This window comes from Vicia villosa, unplaced genomic scaffold, assembly GCF_029867415.1.
Source record: "Vicia villosa cultivar HV-30 ecotype Madison, WI unplaced genomic scaffold, Vvil1.0 ctg.001633F_1_1, whole genome shotgun sequence".
NCBI lineage: Eukaryota > Viridiplantae > Streptophyta > Magnoliopsida > Fabales > Fabaceae > Vicia > Vicia villosa.
The window spans coordinates 29,364-47,662 of record NW_026705680.1 but is presented as its reverse complement, the minus strand read 5'-3'; the positions used below and the strand labels follow the sequence as shown (position 1 = coordinate 47,662).

The 18,299-nt window shown below is 34.8% G+C and overlaps 1 protein-coding gene and 1 pseudogene across 1 annotated transcript; both read left to right on the top strand.

Moving 5' to 3' along the window:
• The first annotated feature begins 2,543 nt into the window (after window positions 1-2,543).
• On the top strand, window positions 2,544-3,038 carry LOC131636102 (secreted RxLR effector protein 78-like). Its single transcript, XM_058906754.1, has one exon. The coding sequence runs from the start codon at window positions 2,544-2,546 to the stop codon at window positions 3,036-3,038; it is 495 nt and encodes a 164-aa protein (XP_058762737.1).
• Window positions 3,039-4,291: 1,253 nt separating this feature from the next.
• Window positions 4,292-17,949, top strand: LOC131636113 (AP-5 complex subunit mu-like; annotated as a pseudogene).
• The last annotated feature ends 350 nt before the right edge of the window (window positions 17,950-18,299 follow it).

The following is an 18,299-nucleotide window of genomic DNA, read 5'->3' as shown; positions in this document are numbered from 1 at the left end:
GAATAAAAAAGATCAAATATGGAAGAGAATTGTATGCGGTTGATTTAAGACTTGTGGAGGTTTTTATCGTGTAGTCGCTATGATTTTATCAAGCTTCTGATAAACCCCATTGAATTTAAATCCGAGTACATCATTCACTCACCATCGATCTCCTACTAACTTTGATAACATACTTGACAAGTTTCAAGATGGTTATCTTTAACATTTAACAACTAACTTTAATTTCCGCACCTTTACTATACCGCTCTTTATATTACCGCTCTTTATATTACCGCTCTTTATATTTCTCGCTTTATCGCTTTACTTTATCATTTCATCATATTTACTTTCTGTCATTTTCTCTTTGTCCACTTGGACCATACTTTATTTTTCGCTAAAACACTAATAAATAATCAAAAATCTAAAAAATACATAAGGCTCTCTTTGGACTATCAGTTACTATCCCTAGCAATTTGGAGATTCGGACTTATGGACCTAGTACCTCTGGACTCATTCCATTGCTATCCTGTGATCGTTCTGTCTGTCTGGCAATGTTCTGTTGTATGTTTATGTGTGCAGGTATTTCCTTGAAAGCCCTTGATAGTTAATTCCAAGGCATTGAGATAAGGATTTTACCCAAAAACAGCCGTTACTCTGCCCAATTTTTGTCAGAATCTTAGTGTGCTTAATGAAAAATGGTGCTAAGACAATAAGTTCATCTGGATCCCCAAGTGTTAATGTGTTGGTATTGATAAATCCAAAGGAAGGGAAATCTACCTTGACTCACAATGTCAAGTGTTGGCTTCTTATTTCGGTTAGACCGTTCTTTTCCTTAGCTTTTATTTTACGCAATAGGATAGCCTCTTCATCTCCTCCCATTCTTAAATTTTCAAAATCTTCTCTCTTTTTCCAAAAAATTCTTATGTTTGCAAACCTTTTCAAAACCTTTTTCTTAAAAATATCTTTCGCCCTTAGTGGCTTTTCTTCAAAAGTTTAGACACCGTTAATTGTCGAAACGAGTGGTTATACCCCACGATTTTGGAATTGATTGATAATAACGAGATCTTTTCCGCGTGAGAGAGCTAGTGGCATACTCGTTGATTTTATCCGAGTTGGCGCCCTTCTTTCATTTGCGATGCAAAGAACTTGTTTGTTCTCATGCTCAAGATCAATGGCTGAGTATTTCTCTCTAACGACAACAAAGTGTTTATTCGTTTTAAAAACGTTTTTCCCAAAAGCGGAACTACATTAGCTCTGACTTCTCCATTGCACCGAGGAGGTATGTAGGCCCAAAGCTTAACGCTTTGCCGAGCTTATTTTAAAAATAAAACAAACCGTTTTTTAGCACACACACAACACAGATTTTCAAAAAGGTTCCTGTGGAATACCACAGATATGAGGGGTGCTTAAAACCTTCCCCTCATATAATCAACACCCGAACCTGAGTTCTCTTTCTTGTTTTAAAAAACAAAACTTTGGGTTTTTCGTTCTTTTCCCTTTTCCTTTGAAAAAATGAAGCGCGGTGGCGATTTCAAAACGGAATATTGATTCGAGTCAATCCCATGGCTTCGATGTCAGATTTTCCCCGCTACAGAATGGACGACTTGCAATTCGATAGGATCATCGAGAGGAATGGTGATTCTTTGGAGGAAAGATAATTTCTTCGTCAATTATAGTTTTGTTGATAAAGGTTACGTGGGTATTAATATTTCTTGGTAGGGTGATGTGTACTATTTGGTGAATATGTATGCCGCTTGTAATAGGGCGGATAGGCTCTATCTTTGGGAATCGCTTTTATCTAGAAAGAGAATGAGAAGTCACGAGGAATGGTGTGTGGTGGGAGATTTTAATGAAGTCTTACGTAAGGAAGAGAGAATTGGAGAGGGAGGTTATAGGAATGGTAAAGGTATGGAGGAGTTCCGGAGCTTTGTTGAACAAATGGATCTTATTGACATTAATTGCGTTGGCGGGAAGTTCACTTGGTTCAAAGACAATGGAAAGGCTATGAGTAGATTAGATAGATTCTTATTGTTGAAGAATATGAAAGAGAAGTGGGAGGTGGTTGACCAAAGGATTGATAAGAGAGACATATCGGATCATGCTCCTATTCGGCTTAATATGGGGAGACTAGATTGGGGTCCTAAACCTTTTTGTTTTAACAATACTTGGTTTAAGCATGAAGACTTTAAATCCTTTGTTGAAGTCGAATGGAAGAAGTTGAATGTTAGAGGAAGGAGGGATTATATTCTCTTTGAGAAATTGAAGTTGTTAAAGGATCGACTTAGGGTGTGGAACAAGGAGGTGTTTGGTTGGATAGATTTGAAGGTGGAGGAAGCTAGGGAGAAGATTAATGATCTTGATAAGGAGATTTAGGTGAATATGGGGAGGTGGTGAAGGATGATGTTTTCCTCTTTGTTAAAGATTTTTATGATAGGGCGAAACTTATCAAAGCTTGTACATCGTCTTTCATCACTCTTGTTCCTAAAGTTAGAAATCCTCAAGCTTTGCATGAATTTAGACCCATTTGCTTGGTGGGAAGTTTGTACAAGATTTTGGCTAAATTAATGGCGGCTAGGCTAAAGAGAGTGGTTGGTAATCTTGTATCTAGAAATCAATCGGCTTTTATAGAAGGAAGAAATATAGCGGATGGGGTGTTAGTGGTAAATGAGGTGTTGGATTTTGCCAAAAGGGAGAAACGAAGTTGTGTTGTTTTGAAAGTTGATTTTGAAAAGGCCTATGATAGAGTAAGTTGGAATTTTGTGAGAAACATCTTTAAGAGAATGGCGTTTGGGGATCGGTGGATGAGATGGATGGAGTGTTGCATTTTTAACAATTCAATTTCCGTTCTTGTCAATGGGAGTGCAACGAAAGAGTTTAAGGTGGAGAAAGGTCTTAGGCAAGGTGATCCTTTGTCCCCGTTTGTGTTTGTTTTAGTCATGGAGGCTCTCACAGCATTAATGAAGAAATCTAAGGAAATAGGTGAGTTCCGGGGATTTAGATTTAATAATGGTTATGAGGTTGACTTGCTTCAACTTGCGGATGATACAAGCCGAAGGTGACACCGCGAATTTTTGGAGTATGAAAGCTATTCTTAGAGGCTTTGAATTGTTGTCGGGGTCCCACATTAACTTTCATAAGAGCAATCTTCATGGAATTAATGTGGGAGAGTGGTTCTTGGAAGCGGGTTCATCCTTTTTATGTTGTAAAGTGGGCTCTCTTCCGTTCAAATTCCTTGGTGTTAGGGTAGGCGACAACCCAAGGAAATTATCAACGTGGAAGGACCTTTTAGTGATGTTAAGAAAAGGACTAAATGTTTGGAGAGGGAAATATCTTAACATGGCGGGTCGGGTTGTTAAACTCGGTTCTTAGTGCCATTCCGATTTATTCGCTCTCTTTTTACAAAGCTCCCAAGAAGGCGTTGAAGGAGATTAAATCGATTCAAAGCAAATTCCTATGGGGAGGAGTTGATCTCAAAAAGTCTATTAATTGGTTGGGTTGGGATTCGGTGTGTAAATCTCGGAAAGAAGGGGGATTGGGTGTAAAAAATGTGGAGATAATGAACATAGCTTTGTTAAGTAAATGGAAGTGGCGTATCTTAACGGAAAAGGAGGCGGTTTGGAAAGGATTGTTAGAAGCTAGATATGGCAATCCAAAGCATAAGGTGTTGATAGGAGATGTTTCTGTTTTGAATAATAAGGATTCTTTTTGGTGGAGAGATTTAATTATCTCGGATAACTATGAGAAGCTCCTATTTGATCATTTTACAGGTGCAATCAAATGTAAAGTTGGTAGTGGTGCTTATACTCCATTGTGGTATGCGACTTGGGCGGACAAATACTCCTAGATGGAAGGATTCCCCGATCTTTTCTTTTTGTCTGTTAACCATATGATAGTTGTCATTGATGCAGGATCGATTGAGGGTGGAAGATGGAGATGGGTTTTTGAGAAGTGGTTTGGAGTGGGGAGCGAGATAGCGGCTGTAGCGATGAGGGAATATAATTTATTTCGGTCGGAGCAAATGGGAGTGGGAGATGCCGCCAGCACCCAGTCGGCTGGAGCGGACATCGCTTCTGTTGCGGCTGTCGTGGCTGGGCAGTTTATGCCTCTGCCGGAGCATGTGGCGGCGAGAATGGCTGACAGTTCCCTTAATGTCGACGCAGACAGCGCTGCTGAGCAGCCTTAGCACGATTCTCTACAGCGTTTGTTGGCTATTTTGAAGCATACGGAGGTGCTCAAATTTAATGAGGATAGTTTCTCGTGTTCGTTGACAACGAATGGAAGCTTTACGGTGAAGTCGTGCTATGATCGTTTTATGGCAATTCTATCCAGAACCCCTTTGGAGGTTAATAAGGTAAAGGCTTTGTCCTATCTTTGGAAGTGTATTTCACCTTCTAGAATTTTATTTTTTGGTTGGAGATTTATTCTTGATAGAATAGCAACTAGGGACCAATTGGTGAGAAGGGGGATTTTGAGAGAAGGTAACGATTCTTTATGTGCCCTTTGTTTGTTGGAGGAGGAATCTATAGAGCACTTGTCTTATTCTTGTAGGGTTACTTCTAGCATATGGAGAAGGGTTTATATGTGGCTAGAATTATCCGAGTTTATGTCTCTTGAGGATTTTGTGGCTTTCTTCCATAATTGTGGTAAACTTCTTTGCTTGAATAAGAGATCGATAGTGGCAATAGTTTGGCTCGTTACGGTTTGGTCCATATGGCTAAAGCGTAATGCGGTGATTTTTAAAGAAGAATCTTTTAGTTTCACCGAATGTATGTCGGAGATAGTCTACAATTCGTGGTGTTGGCTTTGTTCCTCTTATAAGAAGGTGAACCTTTGTAATTATTACTATTGAAATATTCTACCTCTTGAATGCTTTGAGAGGTAGGAACTTTCCGCTTTGTTTCGGGGTGGAGCATCCCTTTTGCTCCTTATAATTCTATTGCTTATTTAAAAAAAAAACGATTTTCTTAGTTTACATATTTCACATTTTGTGAGAATGTACATAGAGAGAAAACTAAACCAATTGCCCGTAGAATCAAAAAAGTTTTGGAGGAATAAGTCTATACTTTGGTAATCATATTTATTTCAATTTCAATCAAACTTAATTTGAACATTTTACAGCCTCCTTAACCTAGAAAAAACTTTCATATCCTCTTTAAAATCCTCCATCTAACATACCCTAAACTCATTAATCATAGATATTATTTATACATAAGTGGATCAAAAATAATACATGAACATAAAAGAAATTGTAAGAAAATGAGAACTACGTGAGTTTTATTAGGACCATGAACAAAAACTAGAACATGATCAACAAGACATCGAGAAGGCTTCTTCCCAGCCATCAACATTTATTGAAATGATCACAAACTTATACAACACACTACATTTCGCGGAAGATAATATAAATTAAGGGTTAAGATACAAAACCACAAGACCAATAACGCAAAGAGGCAACTTAGGGAATTGTTTTGAATTCTTGTTGTCCAGAGTTAACAGAGTATCCAAGACAAGCATAGTTGAAACTTGATATTTAAAAAACTTGTGAAACTCACATTATATTTTTTCAAATAAAAGTTTGATACTCAAATGTTTGTTATGTTACTATGAAGCCGAAGAAAATAAAAACAAAGTGAAGACTACTATTTTGATAAGTGTTATAGTCACAACTACTTTCTACATGTTATGCGGTTGTGTCAATTTCAATTTCTATAATCACTTATGTTTACTCTCAACCGAAAATGGAAAAAACTTCAATGAGTCCATTTTTGAACCGGAGAAAACTTGAATAGGTGCAACTAGTGGATAATAATTTTGATGTTGGCTTTATTAAGTAGCCAAAAAGGATTTATATGGAAAAGAATCGACACAACCGCAACCTACGTAGAAAACAGTTATACTAAAAAAGTGGATTTCATTTTCTCCAGTTTCATCATATTATAACAATTAATGAAGTATCATACTTGAATTTAAAATAACATTAATGAGTTCTACAAATTTTTTAAAGATTGAATAATTTTACATAAACTTGTACGTGGATCATAAAGTAAAAATATGCAAAAATAAATGTTACCGACAACTGCGAAATTTTTCTAAACTTAAAATTTTTCTAAACTGAATACAGTGTTATTCTTGTTTTTTTTTTTTACAAAGTCAAAAATATTTATATTATTCATGATTTTTTTAATATTGGATTCATAAGTTTACTTGTATATGATTGAAGCTTATCTATTTAACAATGGGGTTTAACAACTTAACTTTATGTATAGAAAAGCATTAATTATGTTTTCTTAAATTATTAAGAATTAATTTAATACTAGCTAAAAATGGGTACTTAGCAAAATACATAAAAAATATTCTCTTTAAATAAATAACTTATTTTTAAAGGATGTTTTTTAACATATTAAACATTTTATTTTACCAATTATTTTTTCATACACCAAAACTTTAATACCATTTTAATACTCTGAGTAAATAATTGTTAGATTAAAATCGATTATTTATTTTAAACATGTTTAAAATTAAATATATTTTAAAGGTAAGTGGTGTGATACATCATGACTGTATTTGTTTTATTTCTAAAACCTATGTTTCAAGAAAAAAAAATTAAAATAATCAGGTTTAATAAAAAATTTACAGAAAAAATCAACTTTTCGGAGTATTTATCAAACTGTCTAGGTTTGGGACAGACTGGAAGAGAATGCGCCAAATGAAATGGCGCATGCATGGTCCACACGCCAAACCATTTGGCGCAAATGAACAAAAATTAGGGCAAAGTTGTTTTAGCCATTTGAAATGGCGCATATGGCCATGCCTTAACACATAGGCGCCAAACCAATTGGCTCCTATGTGTGTGCCATTTTTTTTTAAATTAACCCGTTTCGGGTATTTCCGCGTACTGTTTTTTATTCCGGTCTTTTATTTTCGTAAAAACGTCTTATAAATCGAGTTCGTAAAATTATCACTAACCCTAAATAACGTTTGCGTTATCGATATCGGATTTTCATAAAAGCACAATTTATTGATGAGAGACCGATGAACGGTTACAAGAGTTGGTAAGGGAAACTGATACATTGTCGAAAAAAAATATAGATTATATTAAACTTGCGACGAGTTCGCGACACGATTAAGGCATCTTTTTCTATTGTGCCCCTCCTGACGACAAATGCTGCATTTTTGTTCCATTTTGTCGTGGACGTCCATTTCGGTTCTAATCCGTGTACTATTGGGACGCCCTTTTTTCTTTCGCCGCATTGCGTCGTTGTGTCAAACTACCTCTCCATCATACTCAGGCCAGTAATCCTCCTTGGCCACCACAGGGAACGCAACACTGTAAACTCTGAGCAATGTCTGAGTCATGTAAATCAGAGACAGTAGTGATTTAGCGTCGCGGTGCGCATACGCACATGCAGCTGTGACGTGCGAGCAAGGCATACGAAAAGCTTGAAACCTTCCACATTCGCACCAATCTTCGTCGAGAAGAACCCTATATTGTTGTCTTGACAATCCCTCATTGTGGTCAATTGTCTCCCGCACACTGAACGTGCGATTGAAACGGTCGAAAGAAGTTACTTGATGAGTGTTCACTTTTGCCGATTGCTGTTGCATAAACTTCATGCAACTATCACTTAATAGTTGACCAGATTGCCTAACATCACCCCATTTCCTCCCTCTCGTTGAGAAGAGTGAAGCCATCCTAAAGTATGTAGCCTCCACTAGTGCTGTGATTGGAAGGTTACGAATGCCTTTGAAAACGCCATTCATGGATTCCACGAGAATTGTCGTCATATGGCCCCATCGCACGCCCTTGTCGTAAGCCCTTGTCCATTTCTCCCTAAAAAGGTTATCTACCCAACTACCTGCCTCTGGATTTGTAATTACAATCTCACTCCGATAATGCTCGAATGTGGGTTGGGTCAATGCATAACCAGCATTGACCAAGGCCTTTCTTAGATGTCTGTCCTTGATCTCCCGTATGAGGTTATGGGCGATGTGGCGAATACAATAGACGTGTTTTGAAGGGGGGTCATGCCATCCGTTTGCTGGATTATTATAAGCACTCTCTATGGAAGCGTGCCTATCAGAGATTAAACATATGTCAGGCTGAGGAGCAACATGTTCTCGGAGGTTCCTTAGAAAGAAAGTCCAACCTGCCGCAGTTTCACCTTCGACGATTGCAAACGCCACTAGAAATATGTTGTTGTTTCCGTCTTGTGCAACCTCCATGAGCATGGTTCCTTTGTATTTGCCGTATAACCATGTACCGTCAATTTGAAGTATGGGTTTACAATGTGCAAATCCCCGTACGCAAGGTTTGAACGCCCAAAAATATTTTCCATCAGAGTAAAGAACATGCATAACTTAAAGAAACACTATGGTATTGTTGACAATCATACAACTTCAAACTCAACATAAATGATCAGTCAAAATGAGTTGGAGATACTCACAATCATTCCTGCATGAGCACACATATAGAAGTCATAATTTCTTGGATGACAAATTTGACCGTCCACAACAGTTCCTAAAAAAAACTAAAAAGAGGTTGTCAGTCAACTATAAATGAAACCAATGCTTTATAATATAAAATAATGGAACCATGACAAATTTCAAAACAAACACCTCCTACATCTGTGAAATTGTTAACATCATCGTGGAAGTCATTTTGAGGCACAAGAAGACAACCTCTGCAATAGAATAAATAAAAATATATATATATTAAGTTATGAAAACCACGCACTGTTTGGCAGCATGTTGCCTCAGTATAATATGAAGCACCCCAAATGGCTACTTGATAATTCTCTTCTCCTTCCGTTCCAAGACATATGAAATCAGCCTTGCCTCCAAAATTCTTTTGCAGGCTATTGCGAATGCCTTAAAGAGGAATGAGATAGAGAATTATCAAGAAGCCAATGGGGACCCTTCTTCTTAATTCATGTCCTGAATAGATTGCATAACTATTACTATTAGCCTATTATTGTTGAAATTTTGTTCTCTTTTTTGGTTGAAATAATGGCTGTAACAAATTTTGTTTTCTTTCATCTTAACATTTGTTGACTTATGTATAGGTTTTGTTCTCTGGTTAATAGATCCTATTTTTCAATTTTATTGTGAGATGTATTTCATGCATCTCACAATATCGGAAACACCTATACCTATAAAATGACATGTGTTTGTTGCAAGCATTCTTATGGTCGGTATCAATATGATCATAAAGATGCAAGTTAAATGATTGTTGATCAAAATAACCATAATAAGCAAATAAGATATTCAACCTCACACACCTGATTGTTGACAATATTTACACAATGTCGTCGTTCCTGATTTCTCTGTGTTAACGAATGTCTCGCTCTCTTCGTATTTAAACCTGTCGTTCTTTCTTTCTCTGTGTCAATAAAAATTCACATACACAACAAAGGAAATACGAAGAACAGAAACAACAAATTGAATACAAAAATCAACATATCGGATGGTTTTTAATAAATTGCAACTAATATTGGTAATGGATTACTGATCCAACAAAGAAAAAGCAAGAATCCATTGAAAATCAAGATTATGCCGTCTAGAGGAACCATTGATATTGCATCATTTATATATCCCATTAATTAGGCAAGGGTATTGAACCAGTATGCCCTATGCCAGAATAACACGGAGATGACTAAGGCAGTTTGAAACTGTTTTGAGCCATGATTTCCTACTACCAGTATGGTGGCTTTTCCACAAATTGGCATTGAAAATAATTAGTTTTATTGGAACCACAAATACTAATAAAGTAATGAAGGGCAATGTAGGTAAATTTTATTAACTGAGTCAAGGGCTAAAAATAATTAATATTTTTTTGCTTATAATAGGAGAATTAATTAGAGGGAAATAATAGGAAAATTTTATTAATTGAGTCAAGAGCTAAAAATGAATGAGAGAGAGAGAGAGAGAGAGAGAGAGAGAGAGAGAGAGAGAGAGAGAGAGAGAGAGAGAGAGAGAGAGAGAGAGAGAGAGAGAGAGAGAGAGAGAGAGAGAGAGAGAGAGAGAGAGAGAGAGAGAGAGAGAGAGAGAGAGAGAGAGAGAGAGAGAGAGTGTGTGTTTAACGGTGAGAAATAATGTTGAATGTTGAATGATATTGCACAGAGAGAAAGTAGAAGAGGAAGAGATTGGTTACTATTAAATGACATTTTGTAACAATCACTATTTCATCCCATGGGTGCTCACGCCAATTAATTTTTATTGAATGTATAATGTATAAATAATTTTTTTAATATATATTGAGAATCAATAATAAATATTAGTATATTATAAATTTAAGTAGTTTATATAATAAATTTAAATATACTGTATGAATGTTAATAACCCTAACTATTGTTGTCAAATTTTCTTTTAAATAATAACCTCAATAAACTTTTCCATATATAATATTGATCCCTCCCGTTAAAATTACTTAACGATTGGCTACTTCCATTCATTTTTCCCAACTCGTTTGTTCTTCACGACAACTCGTTTCATTCTTCTTCTTCACTAAACTCGTTCCATGCATCAACGTTGGTATATAATTCAAAATATAATCCACGTGACAAATGAAACAAATTCCACCTAAGTCTCTGTTTGTGGAAATTAACTCGAGGGACAAAATGTTTCGACGGAAAAAATTACAAGAACTATTATTTAAAGGAAAATTTTTTAGGAGATAAAATTAATATTTCCCTATTTATAAAAGCTAAAAATATATTTAGCCATACTAGATGTTCGCAAGTGCGATAGCACGAAATAGTGGTACATAATATTGTGAGATCTATTATTAATAACAAATATAATTTTAGAAAACAACTTAAAAAATATTAAAAATAATTGGTCATCAATTTATGTGTGATAACTCATGCAACGTCCAAATTTCTCTTTAGAGTAAAGAAATATTGTTCAACTTCTACTGTGTCAATTCCAACTTATAATAAAAATTAGTCAAAAAAATTTAGATTACTTTAACAATCGTAAATAATTCCTAAATAAATAAAAAAATATTAAACACATTTTAAATTTTTATTGCTCTACATCTTTAAATATGAATTTATAATCATAAAATAGAACAACAGAATAAACTAGAAAAATGCAAAACAAAATAAAAAAAATTACATATACATCCTTAGGCAAAAGTTAGATATAATTGAAAAGATATATACATTTGATAAAAATTGCATTGTATTAAAAATTAAAAAATATAAAAAGTAAAAGAAAAACAATACCAAAATAAATAAATAAAAATTGACAAATTTTATTAAAGACAATTTAATTTTAAAAAAAAGTTTTTAATAATGTGTTAATGGGTGGTTAATATGGTAATGAGATGAGAGATAAGGTGACAAATAAGAAGGTTGAAAGAATAGAAGATTGAATGGGAGCGTTTTCAATAAATTAATTCAAATATTTTAGTGGGTTACTTAAATGGATTTGATAATACTAAAAATAATAATAACAAAATTATAAGTTTTTATAGATTAATTACATGATTAAGTATAAAATATCACTAAATAAAAAAAAAGTGTGGAAAGAGGTTACATTACCTAATTGAATATAGATATAAAATTATTAATTAGTGATTTAATTATTAAAAAGATAATAATTTAATAATTTAAAGAGGTAGTAGTTTAATTATCAAAGAAATTAACATTCAATAATTAAAAGTGATATTGCTATAAATTACAATAAATAAGTAAATAAATATAGATTGTTTCAAAAATACCATTCAATTTGGCGATAATAGTTATTATAAGTAACATAGACATGTCTGATAATTCAACTTGTATTTAAGCAGCGGAAACATCATCAGAGTTGACATTGACACTAGAAAATATCACTACTAAAATATGACATTTGCTTAAAAGATTTTACATCAGGTATCAAAATATATGATGTGAAAAATATTTTTCAAAAGATTTTACATTAGACATTTATTTTCAATAATATAAAAGATATATGAAAAAATGAAAAATGTATAACACAGTGCAGTATTGTAAATAAAATGAAAAAAAAAAACATGAGGTGGCAGAATCGTAAATAAAATGAAAATTTTGTTATAAGAGATTTTACATCGAGCCTAGATAATACCCGATAGGAGAACTGTTACTAACAGTGGACCTTTACATCGATTCAGTTAAAACTCGATGGGAAATGTTAGGCACAATGGGCCTACACATCGGGCTATTCAAGAATCGATGGAAAATGTTACGGCCATTTTTTCCCTAAAACCCTAGACATTCTTTACAAACACAAATCTTTTCTTCTTCTTGTTGCCGTACGAAAAGCTCCAGCGGTCTCTCCATCTCTCCACGAACACAGCCAAACACAACAAACACAATCACAAACTCCATCTCTCCACGAAAAGCTTCCACAACTTTTGACTATTATTCCAAAATATTGTTAATCCCCACAACTGAGGGATACGCTTGCAACATCTACAAACCCAAAACAGCCTCCTAAGCTTCTAAATCTGATGATGAAGAATTTAAAAGAAGTCATATGTCTCATGAAGTCCGATGACCAACTTCCCTCTGCCAATGAAGACCAATGCTTCATGCTTCAGGGAGGAAGAAGTCCTAAGGAGGCGTCCATGTTTTTGAATTTTCTCAACATAGTTTCATCGTCTCGCATCACAACATTGAGCTGCTTGCCGGGACTTTCTCACAACTTTTCATGAATGACATCAATAATCCCCAAATTGCTGAGATTGAAATTATGATTGATGAACCAACCAGGTAACTACTATTTTGAAATTCATCACATAATTGTGTTGGAAATTGACCTAGAAATTAACGCCATTTCCAATTAAAAAAAGTTGTGACATTGTTTGTGTTTTATTAGCATAGTCGTGGCATATGACTTGGAAAGGAGACTGTTCTGATGATGATGACCTTTGCTATTGATGAGTTAGGGATTAACATCTTTCAGGTTAAAATTGGAGAATCAAATTTAGAATCCATCAACTTGTTCAAAAAATTGGTTTGTCTCTAAAATTTCTATATCTTTCAAGTTCATGTACTCTAGTGTTAAGAAGCTTTAAGTGGTTTCTACTTGTTAATTTCTCTTCTGCTGACTTAGCTTTATGTTTTGATGTAGGGGTTTGTGGAAACATCACATAGCATCATGGTTTTAAATTGCGGTTGCGGCTGCGAATGCGGTTGCGGCTGCGAATGCGGTTGCGGTTGCGGATGTTGCGATTGCGGTCATTGCGCTTGTTGCGATGCGCATTGCGGCCGTTGCGGCGTGAATTTTTTAAAGGAAGTGTTTGAAATATTATATTGAAAAACACTTAATGTTATATTTTTTTCATTATATAAAAAATAAATTGAGTTTTAGAAATCTAATATATTGATTTTTGATGAAAATACTTAAAAAAAACATGATGAAAATTGTCCGATGGGGTTCCAAATACATTCGGAGACGAGAGTTTAAAATCACACCGCAATTGCGGTCCGATGCGGTTGCGGAGGCAACCGCATCCGCAATATTGCGGGTGCAATTGCGGTTGCGGACCGCAATTTAAAACCATGCATAGCATCATTTTCAAAGAGGTCAGCATACTTAATTTTAAGCTTTCAGAAGGCGCCTTAACTTGTTGGATAAAGTACATATGTTTTATCTACAATATAAGAAAATTAACTGATCTGGAAAGTACATTTATGCCCCTTTGCTTCCCCAAACTGCCACATGGACACCTTACTTGCTCTCCTTTTCTATACCACCGAGTCTGATTTCAAAACAAGCCAAAGAAAATCTTTTCAGATTTTTGAATATAATAAAAATACTTTTATATTGCTATGTTTCTTGAAAAACACAATTTTACACTATGCCATACTCAAACTCTTTCTCAAAAGTCTTTTCATTAGGTTTTGTTATTCTCTTTCTATCTACCTCAATCTTTTTCCTCTTTCTCCAACTCACGGGCGATTTGAAATCAAAGCCAGCTTCCATCTTCATCCATCTTCAACCTCTCCATCTTCTATCTTCAACCTCCCAAGCGGTTTCATCTATGCACAAATTGTCCCTCACTCACCCACGATTCTCTCATTTTTCCATATCTCAGATCCCTCCCATGTTCTTTCTCTTTCTTTCCCTCTCGTCCTTTCTCTCTTTCTTTCTCTCTCACTCGATGATTTGTTTCCTTCTTCCTTCTTCCTTCTTCTTCCTTCTTCATATCCTGCTTCCTTTTTCCTCTTCTTTCTAAGCCGTAATAATACCGTCCAAGTTCTTCCCATAACAAATCAAGATTCTATAACACGTCGCTAACGAAGCCCTAACTGAAGCCAATAAAATTATTGAACTCAATCATACAGATGCGATTTTGTATCTTCTCATTGGTATTTGATTTGACTAATTAATGTTGTTTTTCACAGGAATTGGACATTGGTAGCTTAACTGGTGTTGAGCTTCTTAAATATCTGTCTGGTTTTTGAATTCAAGTTTTCTAAGAAGCTTTGAGTTTTGAAGATGGTGGAGATTGGAGAATTTTGAGTTTTCACTCTTTAGAGAGTTAGTTGTTCACTGGAAACTGGATCTGTAAATGGCTGGTTCTTGCAAAAAGTTAGATGTTTAGCTTTATTATTGTATGATTTTATTTCCCAATCGAGTTTTGATTAACTTCTTTGGTTGATGTCCGCGAACTCTTGGTTTTGGTAAAGAATGTAGACGGTCATTCTTACGGTGCTGGAGATAAGAAAGCTATCGAGGAAAGATGTGAGCAGGTTTGTTTAAATCTCCTATTTAATTTGATTTTACCATTTTCATATAGATCTAGGTCTGGTTTTTCAATGATGTTTCTTATGATTTTTTTCATGTTATGAATTTTGATTTATGGACTAGGTCTGCAGTTGAAAATTGGACTTCAGAAGAGAAATTACAGAAATATTGGCCAAGCTTACGGGGGTGTTGTTCTGCTTAAGGTTCATATGGTTATTTAAGCTGACCTTGCTTAGTTATGGTCTTTTATTACATGTTAATCATCTTAAGGTTTTTCCTTGATAAAACAAGGATACAGTAACAGATGTCTCTGGTATCCTCCTTCTGTCGTGCCTCCATCTTTGTCCTCTGGTCTCCTCCCTCTGTCGCAATTGTAGCAGTTGTAGCACTTTGTGTTCGGTATGAAGTAGATTTCAAATAGTTATTGGTGAGGTATGAGTTATGATCCAATTAGAAATAATATCATGTTATATAGTGATGATTTCGGACTAATATTTGAATTGATTGATTTTATGAACATGTAGGTTTTGATTTGGTTATTGTGCCCTTCTCTTTTGCTTAATTTCTATGGTAACTCTTCAGTTTTTGTTTTAAGCTTATGTTTTTTTCTTTTGGGTTGGAATATATATTCTTCATTTAATAGTTATGTGTATATATGTGAACTCCTTGTATGGTGTGTCATGTTTTGCATTCTTATTCCGAGGTTATTACGGAGAGGTTGTTCGAGGAAGAAATTGGTGGTTTGAAAAAGTTATTCAGGATGGTTGATTCTGAAAGTAGTGGAACCATAACATTGGTGACATAATTGTCGGTGATATAGTAGAACCTGAAGTAATCATAGCTGCAGCTCCCTCTGTTGGTGGACTGTTTGATTCATTAACTGGTAGTATGGGCATATCTTCTCGGGCCAAACCTCTAACCCCGCAAGTTTGTTCTTCCTCTCCTATGGGAACAACTAGACAAGGATCTATCACAGTCGATACTCCAAAAATGGGGTCTAGGCCTTTATACAAAGATGCACTCAGAACATTTATCAGTAGTTCAATGCCCTTTGGTTGGTACCTTTTATTATGGTATTCCTCATCTCATATTTTTGTTGTTGTTTTACAAGTTAAGCTTGAAATTACCTGTTGCTCGCAAATTTATTCCATCAGTGTATATTTTATATACAGGCACACCCTTGGTCCTTAATTATTCCAATATTTTTACCATCAAGGCTAATGGTTTTTCTGCTTCAGATTTGGCCCCTACAAACCAGAAACAACTAGCATGGAAGTCGTATATATTCAAAGGAAAGAAGAGAATATTGAGTTTCTGGTCAAATTAACTGTAGAGCTGATCTGGAAGGGTTGCCAGATGTATCATTTCCCTTAACAGGATTAAACACCGCAAATATTGAGGTTTCTTTATACCATCTTTGTGCCCAAGTTTCAGACCAAGGTCCAGATAAGCAAGGGGTGGTGTTTTCTCTGCCGTTAAGTAATTTTGTGTTGATGTGTTATTAGGCAACTTATGCTCTTGGACCTCCTGTAAAGGGATTCTATCAGTTGTCAATGGTTTTTGTCGACAAAGGTGTATTTCTATTCAAGTTATGTCTAATGGAAGGTTACAAGTCTCCTTTAACAATTGAGTTCTGTACTGTGACTATGCCTTTTCATAGGAGGAAGATAATTACCTTGGATGACACTCTTTTCATGGGAACCATATCAATTTCAGACCACTCCGTTGAATGGAAAATCGTGACAAGTGGACGGGGAATGAGTGGAAAAAGTATTGAAATGACATTCCCATGAACAGTCAAGTTTGCACCATGGAAAAAACAAGTGGTTCCTTCCTCTAGGCCACCCTTTGGAATGATTGTTGACGAGGATAGTGATAACAAGGCAGAAAATGCTAGCAATATGGTTAATGGAGAATATTTGATGGAGAAAATGAACAAGGATCTTCCTCCCGTTGATCTAGAGGATCCATTTTGCTTGCTAACATACAATTATGCTAAAGTACATGCCTCCCCATTAGTATTTTATGAACTTTTACATTTCTTTATTAGCCAAAATCTGTTTGATTATTTACTTTTTCATTTTTCATTAGTTTATTATGTCATTATAATATGTTACTTTCCTGTGTTAGCTGCTTGATGCTTAGAGTATTAGTTGTTATCTTTTTGCGCGTAGAAATTACATTTGTTGAATGCACGTTAAAGTCCTGATTCCGTGACAAATTGGTTTTCTTATATAGATATATACTTATCATACAGGTATCATTCAAGGTTGTCGGGGCATCAGTATCTGTAATTTCCATTGATTCGAAATTTGTGAGTCTCTTTCACTTTTGGCTGAAACCCTAGAATTAAGATCTATATAATTTTATTGAAGTAATCACAAATTCACCACTATAGGAGTCATCATCCTTTTAATGTATGTCTGATTATATGTGTACATTGCAGTTAAGCATCTATCCAGCTGTAGAAGCACCGGTCGAGTTTTCACGGCAGGTATTTGTTTGTTTTGTGTCTGTAATATCGGTGATTCATATTTTAAGGAAACCCAAAATTTTCCGATTCTTCCTGTGTCAATGATATATATTCATTATCATGTACTATTTATTTTCCAGGTTACTTCTGGGACTATATTTTATGGAATACTCTTAGTAAGTGCCCACATGTTGCTACAGTGTGAACATTAGAATGGCCGTGGATCTGAATCTAATCAGAGGTGGCATCATCTGATATTTATAGAAACTATGATAATGTTTTTTAGTTCTTTGTAAAATTCAGGATTATAAGCTATTTTTAAGAACGTATTTAAAAGTTAGCACAACTGCACTATGTAGAAAGCATGGATTTAGCCAACTTCTTCATTAAGGTTGGTTGGATGAAGAAACTTCACTGAGATGGAGCAATATAACTATAGCTCTTTTCCTACACAGTTTATATGGGAGCTCAATGATGATACACCAGAGGGTCATTTACCTTTGACAAATGCACTCAGAGGAACACTGTTGCTGAGTAATATTTTTAGCCATCCAGCTTTTGATGCAGTTCAAGACGAGGTTGAAGTTTCATTTGGGGGAATGGAGCATTCAAAGGGTTGAAAGATTCATCAAAGACATCAGCTCAAGAATATCCTCAAAACAAACTATAGTTTCTGATAGAGTTGAGGACAAAGTTTACAATAATAAAGTCTGCTGAATGCATAGAGAAGAATGTAACTTAATTTGTGTTTTCATTTTCAAATATATACATAGTAATTATTGATTCATCAATCATCAAAAGATGAAGGTAGTTGCTTGAATTGTATTTCTTTTGCTTTATTAAGGATAGTTGCGTTTTTTTTATTTGTTTGGAATTTAGGGTGTCAAGTCAATGAGTTTGTTGATAACATACTATAATTCTACTATGCATTTGAATCATATCTTTTATGTGTCTTTTAATTTAAAAGTAAAACACTACTCACAAGAAGGTTGTTTTACATATCTTATTTGTTAAAATATATTCTGAAACTTTACATAAAAATATAACCCAAAAATTCAAAATATATGTTTGATAAAATAATTTAGGTGCTTATACATTTTAAAGGACCTCTTGAATTTTTACCGATATATTA

What these genes read in the sequence shown, in the direction of transcription:
- LOC131636102 (XM_058906754.1), top strand. Translation starts at nt 2,544, where the DNA reads ATGGCGGCTAGGCTAAAGAGAGTGGTTGGTAATCTTGTATCTAGAAAT.